At 48.0% G+C, this 15,171-nt stretch overlaps 1 protein-coding gene across 2 annotated transcripts in view; it reads left to right on the top strand.

Moving 5' to 3' along the window:
- Positions 1 to 15,171, top strand: part of SIDT1 (SID1 transmembrane family member 1) — a 100,295-nt gene that overhangs the window by 32,067 nt on the left and 53,057 nt on the right. For both annotated transcript variants that reach the window (XM_034788177.1, XM_034788168.1), the window contains exons 2-4: positions 2,586 to 2,707; positions 4,090 to 4,260; positions 12,222 to 12,267. In XM_034788177.1, the coding sequence (XP_034644068.1) occupies positions 2,586 to 2,707; positions 4,090 to 4,260; positions 12,222 to 12,267 (339 nt within the window). The remainder of the gene's footprint in view (positions 1 to 2,585; positions 2,708 to 4,089; positions 4,261 to 12,221; positions 12,268 to 15,171) is intronic.

Raw genomic sequence — 15,171 nt, 5'->3', positions numbered from 1 at the left:
CCACCTACAAAAGTGCCATACAAACGCCTGTTCTCACTTTCAGGTGACACTGTAAATAAGAAGCAGTATCTCCTGTAAATGTAAACAAACTTGTTTGTCTGAGCGATTGGCTGAAGAAGTAGAACTGAGTGGACTTGTAAGCTCTAACGTTTTACGTTGTTTTGTTTTTGAGTGCAGTAATGTAACAAAAAAAAATCTACATTTGTAAGTTACACTTTCATGATAAAGAGATTGCACTACAATACTTGTATGAGGTGAATTTAAAAATACTATTTCTTTTGTTTATCATTTTTACAGTGCAAATATTTGTAATAAAAAATGATACTATAAAGTGAGCACTGTACACTTTGTATTCTGTGTTCTAATAGAAATCAATATATTTGAAAATGTAGAAAACATCCAAAAATATTTAATAAATTCCAATTGGTATTCTATTGTTTAACAGTGCAATTAATTGTGATTAATTTTTTAAATCGTGATTTTTGAGTTAATCGCGTGAGTTAACTGTGATTAATCAACAGCCCTAATTTATATCAATTTGACTAATAGTTGAGCTTTAAGCTTGTGGGTTATCTGCATCCTATATCTTCTATTGCTTCTTGTATCCTGTATTGCCATTTATATATTCTCTAAGAATATCACTATGTATTCAGACAAGGAATTCCACAATTTAGATGCCCTAACAGAGAAGAGAAATTTCCTGAGAATTCGTCTAGTAAATTGTATTATTTACTGTATTTTTTTTTATTTTGTACTTTTTATATTATATTATTTACTTCTACTTTACTTACAGATGCAATTAGTCCAAAGGAATTTGTCTAAAATTTATTTTTGTCATGATGTCATTGTTACAGAGAGGGATGCTGAAAATGAAGATTATTATTCTATTTTTACAACTTCGCCTTGTATATATGCAAATATAAAGCTTTCATGTTTATAAATTCAATCCTTTCTCTGAAAATAATAAATTCCTTTTTTTTTTTTTATGGTATTGGGCCTCTTGACATAGCTTAGGGCCTCAGAATGTCATAATCTGACCCTGGCTGTATGTGACTGAATTCCATCACAGCGATTGTGTGTAGTTAGTGCATGAGACGGGGGCCTGCAGGCAGGGCCGGGTTTAGGTTTTTTGCCACCCCAAGCAAAAAAATGTTGCAGGGTAGCCCCAGAGGGAGCGAAGCCCCGGAGAGCAGGACGCGGAACCCGCACGGCAGGGTCCCAACCTCAATGGCCCTGCTGCTGCTGCTTCTGGCTGCCCTGCCGCAGTTCCTGGGCAGCTTGGGCTGCTTCGCCCAGCCCCGGCTGCGGCGCTGGGGGGCGGCCGCCCTGCGACACCTGCAGGTGGCTCCGTGCGCCCCGTGGGGCGGCCCCCAGCCCGAGTGTCCCCCGCTCAGAGCCTGCCCAGCCCAGCCACAAGGTGCGGGTGCTGCTCCCCCGTGGCGCAAACCGCAGCGCCCCCAGGGTGCCCCCCGCGCACGATGCACTGCTGTTACCAGGGCCGGCTCTAGGCTTTTGCCGAAGCAAAAAAAAAGGTTGGAATGCTGCCCCTGAAAATGTGCCGCCCCAAGCACATGCTTGGTTTGCTAGGGCCTAGAGCCGGCTCTGCCTGCAGGAAGAAAAAGGATGATCCCATGGGTAAGGATTGGACTGGTATCCAGGAGAGTGGGGTTTCATCCTCATCCCTGCTAGGCAAGTCACTATTGGATGTGGCCAGGTGTCTATATATAGAGAGAATGCCCCTTGCCCCTGCCCCTGCCCCAGCGTGATCTCTAGGAGACAGGCAGGTCTTGTGTTACAAGCACTGGGATTCAGGAAACTGAGGTCAATCTGGCTCTGCCACTGTCATCTTACTGGCAAAATCACTTCCCCATAGCTAGGCTATTTTGCTTCTCTGTGAGACTTACAGTCCTATTTTGCCCCATTGAGGGTTCAAGAGTCAGTTTGGGCTTGAGGCTCTGGGAGTTTGAGTCTCTTTCTCGGGCTCTGGGGGAAATCTGTCAATCACAGCCTGCTCTCCCTCCTCCCCCTCTCCCGCTCAGGAGTGGGGTTGGCACTGTAATCAGGGCCCTGGGGGATGTTTGGGGATGGTGCAGACCTGACTGGTCAATCTGGTACTTGGTGTAACACTTTCAAACTGGCAGTAGTGACTAGGCACTGTTCATTGATGAGATGATGGCTCATAAGAGGTGCTGGCTATTTCTGGAGCATTATTGTCCAGGCCGACCTCTGAATCTAACTCGCTGAGACCCCTGCCTTTGCTTTGCCAATGACACCCGCCTTGACTAGTCACTCCTCCCTCAAGCACTCGTATGCTTCTCCCATGCCACCCCCTATGTGTGGGGAAACCCAGGGAAAACTCCCCATCAAACTTTGTGATGCTGCCACCTTCTCCCTTCTTAAAACCTACCTCTGCTGGGACCCCTTCAAACGCTCCCCTCTGCTGCTGGGTGAGGAAACAGCAAGCTGTAGCTTCTGCTAAATCCCTGCGTGCTGCCAGGGAATAACAGAACAAGGGAGTGAAGGGACTGGGGCAGCATGTTGTGTAGTTTCTACTAACACTTGCCTTTCCATCTGTCTTCCCACAGGTGGATGCAGTGCGGGTGTATGTAAAGAGTGACTCTGAGGACCTGCAGTATCCCATCCTGTTTGTAGTTCGCCAGCAGAAGGGGGTCCTGTCATGGCAAGTCCCTCTGATTTTTCGAGGCCTGTAAGTGGCAGAGATTCTCTTTGCAGTTTGTAACAGGCAGGTTGTCCCTCCTTCCCCAGTTGCTAAATCTCACCATTTTACTGTAAGTCTAGGAATACTTGGTGCGGTGGCTTGTTTAAATTTCCCATGGACTCACAATTGCTGGCATCCAACTTGTGAATTTTCTCTTGGTCAAAATGATTGACATTTCCCATTGGCAAGGTAAATTGAACAGATTGATTCAACTTAGCAATGCCCTGTTTTCAAAATGTATGTGCAGAGCATCCTGGCCCCTGGCTCTCCTGTGGTTGGCCGCACTGCCAACTGGCCATGCTATGGGCGGCTCACAGTTGGCAGATAGCCTTTGCACTTCCTCTTCTTATTCACCAGCATGCTCTTCTCCCCCCCATCCCTCAAATGCTGTACAAAATACGACATGCTGAGAAAATACAGGGGAGACACTTCTCAAAATCATCAAGCTATGTCCTCAGGCATTTCAATCTGTGAGATATACACACACCACACCTGTTTTACAGCTACTTGGAGGGGTGTAGTTAAATAGTCCTTGGCTCTTGTCAAGATTTTACTGTATCTGGCTTCATGAGCCAGGGGAGCAGATGGTAGGCTGGGACACCAGAATAAGTCACTACAGTTGGAGGAGGGAACATTTCTGTATTGCATTTTGCAAATAGAGGTGAATTTCTGAATATTCCCTCAGTGTGGACTTGTCCCAACAATGGTTGGTGAACCTGCCTCTGTGATCCACCAAGTCCTGCAGAGCATCTAGTTGATAAACTGTGAGAGGAGGGGCCTATAACTGGTACATGCATCCCATCACTAGCACTTGCACAACTCAGGAACTGGAATTGTTCCTAACCATTGACCTCCAGCACACCTCGACCACATGATGCTGCAGCACACAATAGATAGGCATGCGTGCCTCCACCACCAAACTAGTTCCCAAGGGGGGAGGGATAGCTCAGTGGTTTGAGCATTGGCCTGCTAAACCCAGGATTATGAGTTCAATCCTTGAGGGGAGCCGTTTAAGGATCTGGGGCAAAATCAGTACTTAGTCCTGCTAGTGAAGGCAGGGGACTGGACTTAATGACCTTTCAAGGACCCTTCCAGCTCCATGAGATAGGTATATCTCCATATATTATATTATAACTGACTCATAGCAATCTGGGGTTAAGCTTCCAAATGCTAATCCCCATTCAATTCTCCTTGCTGAGGCAGACTCGCACTGCAGCGGAGTTCCAGGGAAATGGCCTTGTACAGCCTGAGGTTCTGAAGCCACTGCTGTCATCCTGGGTCTGTCTATCTCTGCTAGAATAGAAGGAAGGCATTTTTCTGTTCCATTTTATTTGGTGGCTGTTGGCTTTTTTTCCTTTTGTCTGCTGTAGTTACCAAAGGACCTACAACTACCAGGAAGTGAGCCGTACACTCTGCCCTTCGGAACCCACACCTGAGATGGGACCCTCTGAGCAGATCATATTTGTAGATGTGGCTTCCATGGCACTGTTTGATATTGAGTATGAGCTGCTGGTCACGAGGCTCAAGAGCTTCCAACTCACGTAAGCAGGATTTGTGAACGTGTGCAAGTGGTATTGGTGTGTGTGTGTGCACGCACTCGTACAGGGTGGAAACTGCTCCCACTCACATCTAGGTAGATACAAGGATACTGCCTTCAATTACGCTTTCTTCACATCCTAGGAGAACACATGAGATGAGAAACTTTTTTTTATGGTGGCACTGAACGGGGGGAAAAATCTAAGGCACTAGCCTCCCCGCTCTTGCTGTTTTAGACTAAAGCTTTCCTGAGTTTGGTTCCCCAGGTAGGCTCACTTCCAGCTGCAAGGGACCAGAGACTCTCAGCTGAGACCATTTATCTCGTGGGTCGGGTCATTCCTCAGGATCACCATGCCTTAGGGCTCTGTCTCCCTGGGCTACAGGAATGAAGCACCATCCTCACTTTTATGAAAGACTCTGCCTCCTGGATGGGCTTGGTCTGAAGGTGGTCCCCTGGCTTTCAGGATAAGGAGAAACCCATTCCTCAGGCAGGAGGAAGTCAGCTTCCCAGTGACTTCAGGCCCACTGGTCAGGCCTAGGGCTGCGGCTTGGAGCAGCCCTGTTCTGTTGCCTCTTTGGACTAGAAGGAAAGGGACAGGTCACTTCCTCCTTCCTTCTAGGAACCCCCCAAGTTACTCCCTCTTCCTGCTTAAATAGCTGGCCTGATGAGATTAGGTGGAACTCTTCTCTCCAGCAAGTGGACTAAGTTAGAGCCCCCAGGTAGGGCATGCCTTCTGTCAGGCTCTCTTTGAAGGGAATTAACTCCTTGCCTGCCTGATACAGCACAAGATGCACACACCTCCTCTCAGGGTGGCAATGGAGGTGCCACACCAGAGACGACTAGGGTTCCATTTGACCAATATTCAATTCCCAGCAGTGGCCAACACCTGATTCAGAGTAAGGTGAAATCTGCCCATAATTCACCTCAATAGCTATGCACTGTTGTGTGGATAGGGGATTCCTTCCTGACTGCTGCACCGATGACCTGGGGCCCTGAAGCATGAGGTCTGATTACTTCTATTGAAACCTGAGCATAACATTCTCCTGTCTTCTACCGAAATCCATCCCCAGTCTGACTCGTGACCTTCTGCACTATTTTTTCTTTAGTTTAAATTGAGCTCGGAGTTTGTCATTGTGCAGTAGGTGCTGATTGGCAGAGTGCTCAGCTAGAGCACCCAGGCCATCAGGAGCCTGCGCATTTATTTCTCAAAAGAAATAGGGAGTCAGTTCATATCCTTGGGATCAGTGCTCAGAGGGGAGTTCCTTCCAATGTGTATGGGGTGGGAAAGCATCAGCTGCTTTGGTAGCAGGGTTCCCTGCATCTTCCTGAGCAAGATTCCTGTCGGTCTACGGGGATCTGAGTGGAAATGGGATAGGCAATGGGAAGGAAGCATATCTTTCTCTGACACTTGCTGGGACAGCCAGAGGTGGCATGGTTCCAATGGAAAGTCAGGGGCTCTGCTCCACGAGGGAATCCCCGGCAGAGCAGCTCCGATGAACCAGTGCTGGCAGAGAGGTGGCATAGAACCAGAGGACTTCTATGCAGACGGCTTTGTGTCCCCATGGAGCTCTGAGATCTGTGGGGTCTGTGTACCAGCTACCCTGCTTTCTTCTGTAGGCTGGGGTTACGGGGGAAGTCCCCACTCCCACGAAGGTAAGCTGTGTCAGTTTCTTGGCCCCTCCATGAGTATGTCTGCAGAGGGGGGGACAATTTAGGCTAGGATTATTTTCAGCACTGCTGCTGTCAGAGATGCTCTCAGATGGGCTGATGCAGGGGGAGGGAGATGCAAGGCCAAATGCGGGGAGCCTGCTGGGACTGTTGATTGGGGGAGGGGTCACTAACAGAAAATGAGGCGGGCTCTCCTTGCTACTCTTTTGTGGCATGGGGGCTCCCCGAGTGAGCTGTGGGGGAAGCTTCAAAGCTGGGTGTGTGAGAAGGATCCCTTTGTGTCTGGAAATGTGCCCTGCAATCAGGGCCGGCTCCAGGCACCAGCTGAGCAAGCTGGTGCTTGGGGCGGCAGATTGTTTGAGGCGGCATTCCGCCCAATCCTAGGGTGGCACGACCGCTTTATTTTATTTCATTTTATTTTTTTTGTTCTTGTTCCGCTCCAGCCGCCCTGTAGGGGGCGGCGGCGCGGTGAACCAGAGCGCCCTGCAGGGCAGTCCTCTTCCTTCCCTTCCCGCCGAACGGAGCGGAGCCCTCATGGCAGGAGGCGGCGCAGCGTGAGGGGCCGCGTGGCAGTGCCCCTGCTGTAGCCCTGGCCGCCCCCTTCTCTCTCTCTCTCCTGCCCGCTCCCTCCCCGTCCCCCCACCAGCCGGTCCGGTCCCCCTGCACCTGCGCTCCGGCCGCGCCGTAGGTTTTTTTTTTTTTTTTTTTTTGCTTGGGGCGGCCAAAAAACCAGAGCCGGCCCTGCCTGCAATGGCCTGGGGAAAAGGAGGAGGGGAGCCAGGGCCAAGTCAGGCCCTGGCTGCATGGCCAAGATGAGACTGGCTGTGGGCTAGCTAAGCCAAGCAACCTCTGTGTGGTGGTGAGAGGGGGCTCCTCCCAGGAGTACAAGTTCTTCTGTTCTCTCACTCACAGCCTGAACCTCTGCGGCTCCAAACGCTGCATCCAGTTTGTCTGTCATCCCACTGTGCTGTGGCCATAGGACAAAGAGCTGGGAACCTGGCTGACTGCGAATACTGGGGCCAGCATAGCCTGGAGGTGGGCACATAGTGGGGAGTCAGGCAATCATGAGCTCTCATCTGGTTCTGCCACTGATTTGCTGTGCGCTTGTCACATCCCCTGTGTGTGCCTCAGTTTCTCAATCTGTAGACCAGGGAATATAAAATACTTCAGTACCGATGAAGAGGAAGGAAAATGCACATTTCTCTTAACTCTCTAAGTTGCTCTTCAAAATGTTTATTTCCTCTCAAATACTTACACATACACACACACACGCCCTAAATTTTACTCTGCCATTTAAGTGGACAGGTTCTGAGAAAAGTCAGTGATATTGTTCACACAAAATAATCCAGGATAATCCTGTTCCTCTATTTTCCATGAAAAAGCTGTGAACAGTTGGGTTCCTGTGGCCTCTGATTCCCAAATTCTACAGAATAAACAGATGACGGTTTGAAATAGGACAGATGATCTAGATAATTGAATATATCCTCTGCCAGGGCAGAATCTACAGAATTCCAAAGCTTTGCTCAAATCCACTTTGATTGCTCAACAGAATTGTTAACTTTATTAAAATTTCCAAGGATTGATCTAGATTAAAACTATGATACAGAACAGCACTTTAGCTGCTCCATATCCAAACTTAAACACAGATAATGCCACCCAAAACATTAGCACCAACCTTGTGCCACCTTTTCCTCTCCCCAGACACTTCTTTAAAGGGACTACAGTAGCTCACTTGAACTGCATGTCAGCCCATCTGCATACACAGTGAGATAATTAACCCTTTAATTTCTGGACTAAAACGCAACACTTGAAAAGTGCATATCTACCATGCTCATGTGCGTGCACTCATGCTTGCTCTTAGACTGAATGGAAATGAATTCTTAGCCTTTTGATTAACACTGCATATTGCCTTGTATTATGCTGGGATTCTGAATGAGCAGGAGAAAATGAAATCAGTCCTAGAACCAAACAGTGTCCTTCCTGTGTGCTTAAACAATGCACACATTAAGGAGGCTAGTCCCACAGTATTTCTAACCCAAGAGCTGGAGAACTCGCAGAAACACTTGTTGCACAGTCGCCAACATCTGAAAACTTCTGCTGATGCGATTCTCCAACTAAGCTGCCAAATATTAGAAACTGAGATGTAGAGGGTCAAGCCTAGTGGTTGGTGCTGTGGCAGCCGGGCCAGGAATTGGAGCCAGAGGTCAAAGCCAGAGTCAAGAGCAGGTTTGGAACAAAGGAGGAGCCGGGCTAGGAACAGGGCTGGAGCAAGAACAGGGATGGAGCAGGCTAAGCCTGTGAAGTTTGTCGCCATTACCAGGCAGGGGAGAGATCAAGCTATGACGTGATGATGATGCTGTTTCTCCTGTGAGACTTATACCTACCCTGAGAGCCACTAGACCAGCTCCTGGCTTGTAAATTGGCTGGAGCCTATCACAGAAATGACTTATCACTGCATGTGGCTTAATTAGGCTCTAACTCCTCACATCACCTCCCCATCAAGGATGCTTCCCCAACATCCTTGGGCCCAGCTTTTCTGGAGACAATCAATAGAATTCCTGAAAGAGGTCGGGTGCATGCATGTTACTAGCCAGTTCCCACAAATGGTCGGCTGAGCCATACTGTTTCCAGTCCATGAGGTACATGCTTTATCCTTGGAGGAGCTTAAAATCTAGGATCTGTTCCACCTAGTATTCTTCCTTCCCCTGAACTGTGACAGGAGGGGTGGAGGTTGTTTTTTGCATCTGGGAAAGGAGTTATCCACATATTTATTCAATAAGCAAACATGCCAGCTGTATCTTCATAGTATGGGGTAACTGGAGCTTGAAGGCCACCATCTTGATCTGTTGAATGGTCTGGAATGGGCCAAGATGATGGTGGTCTAGTTTCTTTGAGGGTTGGGAGGTATCCATGTGTTGAGTTGAGAGCCATACCTTGTCTCCAACCACCATGGGAGGGTCCTGTCAACGGATTTCGGCATATCATTTGTAGTCCTCCTTGGCTGAGTTTGTGTGATTTTAATTCCTCTCGGATGCAGTGGAGATGTTGAACCAAATAAGAAGCCGCAGGGCCACGGGAAATTAGTGGTACGGATGGATGGAATTAGTGGTGAAAGCTATTATTGGCATAGAAAGGACTTTGGTGTCAGAAACAGGTGGGTTAAGCTGTGATGGGTCGGGGGCCTTGTTTGAGTAACTGCAGGGCAACTTCAGTGGAGCAGGCATGGTTTGGGTCATTAAACATACATAAAAAAATCACTAACCAATTCATCAAAGTTGTGAAGAATCGGGTCTCTCTGCTCCAGGAGTGGCGATGCCTAATCCAGTGCTTTGCCTGCCAGTAAGCTGATGATGAGCCCTACCTTACTTTGGTTATTTGGGTACATATCTTGGCACAACAGGAACAGCAGTGACATTGATTGAGAAACCCCCAAAACTTCTAATGGTTCCCACCAAATCTCTTTGGTAGAAGGATCTTAGACCACAGCTTATGGTGTGGAAGGACGTGGCACCACTGGGATCTGTGAGTGCAGGAAGGCATTTTCCCATTGTAGCTGGCCACTTGGTTCTGGAGGGCGTGCCTGGAGATTTCATTTTGACTGTTGGGGACACCTGCAGGCATAAACAATCCATCTTGGCCACTGGGCCTGACAGGTCAGGCTGCTCAAACTGTTAGAAACCAAGATATAGAGGGCCATGCCTAATGGTTGGAGCAGTGGCAGTCCTGTCTAGTGGTCAGTGCAGTAGCAGCTGGGCCAAGAACTGTATACAGCCAAAGGTCTGAGCTGGAGTCAGGAGTCAAGAGCAGGTTTGGAACAAAGCAGGAGCAGGGATGGAGCAGGGCTGGGAACAAGGCTGGAGTCAGAGCAGGCTAAGGCCTGTGGAGTCTATCATCACTATCAGGCAGGGGAGACTTCTAGCCACGAAATGATGTTGGGCAAACTGAGGTGTTGCTTCTCCTGTGAGGCTTCTATACCGGCTCTGAGAGGTAAACCAGCTCCTGGTTTGTAGATTGTCTGAGGCCTACAATAGAATGACTCATCACTGCATGTGGCTTAATCAGGCTTTAGTTCAGGGATGACTCATCACCTCACCTCACACCATGTTCTTAAGTGTGATCCTCCCCATGCCAATATGAGGGAACTGGGGTTATTTAGTCAGCAGAAGAGAAGAGTGAGGGGGGATTTGATAGCAGCCTTCAACTACCTCACGGGGGGGTTCCAAAGAGGATGGAGCTAGGCTCAGTGGTGGCAGATGACAGAACAAGGAGTAATGGTCTCAAGTTGCAGTGGGGGAGGTCTAGGTTGGATATTAGGAAACACTATTTCACTAGGAGGGTGGTGAAGCACTGGAATGGGTTACCTACAGAGGTGGTGGAATCTCCATCCTTAGAGGTTTTTGAGGCCTGACTTGACAAAGCCCTGGCTGGGATGATTTAGTTGGTGTTGGTCCTGCTTTGAGCAGGGGGTTGGACTAGACGACTTCCTGAGGTCTCTTCCAACCCTAATCTTCTATAATTCTATAAGGCAGTTAGTGTAGCAAACTCCTCTGAGGCCTTATTCTGGAACTAGGCAGGACCAACACCATAGCCACGCACCAGCATCTCATGATCAAGCAGCACTGAGATCCCCTCTGCTCCCCTCCTGCTGATCACTTTTTCCATGCACCACTAAAGCTGGTTGAAATGTTTTTGGCATTGCTTTTTTTTCATAGATTCATAGATTATAGGACTGGAAGGGACCTCGAGAGGTCATCGAGTCCAGTCCCCTGCCCGCATGGCAGGACCAAATACTGCCTAGACCATCCCTAATAGACATTTATCTAACCTACTCTTAAATATCTCCAGAGACGGAGATTCCACAACCTCCCTAGGCAATTTGTTCCAGTGTTTAACCACCCTGACAGTTAGGAACTTTTTCCTAATGTCCAACCTAGACCTCCCTTGCTGCAGTTTAAACCCATTGTTTCTGGTTCTATCCTTAGAGGCTAAGGTGAACAAGTTCTCTCCCTCCTCCTTATGACACCCTTTTAGATACCTGAAAACTGCTATCATGTCCCCTCTCAGTCTTCTCTTTTCCAAACTAAACAAACCCAGTTCTTTCAGCCTTCCTTCATAGGTCATGTTCTCAAGACCTTTAATCATTCTTGTTGCTCTTCTTTGGACCCTTTCCAATTTCTCGACATCTTTTTTAAAATGCGGCGCCCAGAACTGGACACAATACTCCAGCTGAGGCCTAACCAGAGCAGAGTAGAGCGGAAGAATGACTTCTCGTGTCTTGCTCACAACACACCTGTTAATGCATCCCAGAATCATGTTTGCTTTTTTTGCAACAGCATCACACTGTTGACTCATATTTAGCTTGTGGTCCACTATAACCCCTAGATCCCTTTCTGCCGTACTCCTTCCTAGACAGTCTTTTCCCATTCTGTATGTGTGAAATTGATTTTTCCTTCCTAAGTGGAGCACTTTGCATTTGTCTTTGTTAAACTTCATCCTGTTTACCTCAGCCCATTTCTCCAATTTGTCCAATTTTTTCCATTGGACAATGCCAATTTGTCGCATTCGAAATATTCAGCAGGAATGTGTTTTCAACAACCTTTTTTTGGGGGGGAGGGGAATTGAATCAAAGTAGGGTGACCAGACAGCAAGTATGAAAAATCGAGAGAGGGGGGTGGGGGGTAATAGGCGCCTATATAATACTAAGCCCCAAATATCGGGACTGTCCCTATAAAAACAGGACATCTGGTCCCACCCTAAATCAAAGCATGTTAATAAGAGTTAACTTTATTGGAATGGAACACTTCGATTTTTCCATTTCAAACTGTCTGTTTCTAAATGTATTTTATAAATCACAGTATAATATAAAATAAATAATTCAAAATAAAGTATGAAAAAATATAGATTTTTTTTTTTAAATTGAACAGTTCATTTTACAGGAACTTTGTGAAATTTCAGCTCTTTATTCTGATTTCATTTTTTTTTTTTTTGTTAAATATTTTCCCTCTGAATAGAAATTCCAGTTCCAGATCAGCTCCGTGTACTACCCTGTCCCAGCACGAAAGGCCTGACTCTCTCTCCCAGTGCTTAAAGCTAGTAGGACTAGTTTGAAAAGAGCCCTTCTTACAAATATAGAAGTGTAAGTCCCCCACTAACGCTTAGCTCACAGCCTTAATGCCTCCCTGTGCTTCATGAATGCAGCTTTGAAGAGCAGTTCTCTGAAGCTGCTGTGTGTGTGTTTGAGCATTTATGCTGTGAGCTTTAGAAAGTCTTCACCTTACTGATCTCTTTCTTTTTTAGGACAGACAAAGCCTTTAACTTCACTGCCAGCCCTTCTCAGCCTCAGGTAAGCAGCCCTATGTGACATCAGCTGCATGTGTCTTTTCACATACAAATGGGTTCCAGTATGATCCTAGCAGTTAGAGATGGCAAAGAACTATAGGATCAAATCCACTTCCCTCTCAGGAAGCCTAGTCCATTGCTGTGGCATCTGCATGGGTAGAGTGAAGGGGTAGCACTGCATAGTCTCTGCCCCTCCTGGAGCATGTGCTGACCCTCACATGAGACATTCAGCTCAAGCAATTGAACAAACCAGAAATGTGAACTGGTGCAGACAGACATCATACCTTGCTGTGGGATGAGTGCAACACTCCACAGGCCCAGCAACCTGCACTGGGTGTGGATTCATGGTGCTGTGTGCTGCCCAGTGTGGACTTAAGCACTATGGCGACTTACATTGGTTCAGTCACTCTACTACAGTTTGCTGAGATGCAGTTCTCTAATGCTGACAAAGTGGCAAAGGATGCAAACTTCAAACTGCTACCAGCGCTTGAGTGGTCTGAAAAAAATGTGGTGGGGAGGGGAGGGGTGTCTGTCTGCCCACAGCCCTGCCTAGCAATCAATTTTGCTCCTCCCCACCATTGTCTCTGCTCCGCCTGCAGCTGCTGGGGTTTTTTCTCCCCCGCCAGGCCTGGGAGAGGAGGGTGAACTGCAGCCGGGTCCCCTATTCCACTTCCCAAGCTGAGTGTTACCAGGAGGAAGAGGGAGGAGCAAGAGAACCATCCTGTCCCCATTGCTCACAAGAGGGAGTGGAGCCTGCTCCTTTCTCCCTTCTCTGAGGAATGATGTTGGTTTTTGAGGGGACGAGGGAGAGCTCAGCCTGCTTCCTGTAGCAGCCCTGATTGGCTGCTCTTCCCCAGGGAAAGCAACTAAACAAAGGGTTCCCGCCCCCCCACGCGGTACTAAAAATGTGCCCCCCTCAGCGGCCTAGCTCACTATTTAGAAACTTATTTTCCCAGAGCTACGACCCAGAACACTTTAAGCGCTATTACCTTGGCTGCAGCGGGAAGGCGATATTCCGATTGATGAAATCATGACTCACTGATAGGTACAGACTCTTGGTTCAGTCCCGAGCTCTCTGACACCTGGAACATCCAGGCTAGCAGCCATTTGGGGTTTTTCATTGCTGCCTATGCTGGTACAAGCAGATTTTTCTCATTCACAGCACTGAGGGTCATTGTAGCAGCTCTCAATATCCATGAAAACCAGTCGCCTCTATGGATGTGGGGATTCAGAGGGTTTCTCTCTGAAGATGAGTGGTGCAGTCCACCCCCTGGAACTAGTGCAAATTAATCTAAGATCCAATCTGCAGATGCCACCCAACAGATCCCTGGAGCGGAAAACCAGTCCGCTGGCTGCAGATAACTGTTCTTTCCAAACCAAAGCATCCTGGAATCTGTTCTCTCATCACAGTCAAGACTGTGTCAAATACTCTCTTCCTAACCAGCAGGCTCCTATTATAGTCTTACTGGTACATCTGCATTTAGATAACTTGGGTTTGTATCCTGGCAGACACTATTATATGGTTCTTTCTACTCAGAAACTCTCTCATTAGGTACTATGGATTTTTTTAGATGCAATGATATTTCCCTGCCTCTCGGGCATCGTCTGTCCTTTTTCTATTATTTATAGCCAGGCATTATAGTATTCCCCTCTTCTTATCTTTCTGCCATGTTTAGTTGCACCTATTAAGTCAAAGTAGTCTTATATTTCCAGGAATCCCCATTTCCCATTTTTTGCCATCAGGCTCCTTATATTATTCTATGGACACTTCCATATAATTTTTATTTACCTTTAGGAACATGGGGCTGGTGGTGGTAGTTTCTTAGGCACTTGTACAAAGCCTATTAAAGTCAATAGGAGTCTTTTCACTGAATTTAGAGGCTTAGGATCAGGCCCTGAGCCATCTTTGATGGAACTGCAGTCTGTTTGTCACAATGGATAATGTACAAGGTTGTTAATTTTACTTTAGGATCAGGGTGCTCAGAACACCATTTTTAAAAACACCCTAATAGAGGCTCACACTATATGTATACTCCAACTTAAAAAAAATACAAGCAAGAGGACCCCCCCACACACCAAAAAAAATGCCACCATGGTGAAACAACAGAGTAAAAGAGGCAGTTGGGGGCAAAAATGCATCCTTTAACCCAGGGGTTGGCAACCTTTCAGAAGCGGTGTGCCGAGTCTTCTTTTATTCTCTTTAATTTAAGGTTTCGCGTGCCGGTAATACATGTTAACGTTTTTTAGAAGGTCTCTCTCTATAAGTCTATATTATATAACTAAACTATTGTTGTATGTAAAGTAAACAAGGTTTTTAAAATGTTTAAGAAGCTTCCTTTAAAATTAAATTAAAATGCTGATCTTACGCCGCCAGCCTGCTCAGCCCACTTCCAGCCTGGGGTTCTGTTCACCTAGGCCTGCAGTGGGCTGAGCAGGGCGACTCGAGGTCAGGGCAGAGGGCTGGGAGGGGTGTGGAGGTGCAGGACAGAAGGCTGTGGGGGGGGGGTGCAGGGCAGAAGGCTTGGGTGCTCGGCTCGTGGGGGTGCTCCCAGCCCCCTGCCCGGAGCGGCTCATGGCAGGGGGCTGGGAGGGATATTTCCTGTTCCACCCCCTTCCCCCAGGCTCCGTCCCTACCTCTCTCTGCCTCCTCTACGGAGCTGTGTGCATGTTGCCGCTCTTCCCCCTCCCCCTCGCTAGGGCCATCACGGGCAGGGAGAGGGAGGAGGAGGAGGGGCAGAGGGGCCAGAATGCACCAAGCTGTGGGAAGAAGCGGGGGAGGAGGGAAGCTTGGCTGCTGCAGGACCAAGCTTCTGCCTCCTGCCCCCGCAGGGGAGAGCAGTGGGCGGGGGGGGGGGGGGGGGGGGGGGGGGGGGGGGGGGGGGGGGGGGGGGGGGAGGGGGGGTTTTTT

The sequence above is a fragment of the Trachemys scripta genome, chromosome 1 (assembly GCF_013100865.1).
Source record: "Trachemys scripta elegans isolate TJP31775 chromosome 1, CAS_Tse_1.0, whole genome shotgun sequence".
NCBI lineage: Eukaryota > Metazoa > Chordata > Testudines > Emydidae > Trachemys > Trachemys scripta.
Note: the sequence above shows the minus strand (reverse complement) of the source record. Positions and strands in the feature narration are given on the sequence as shown.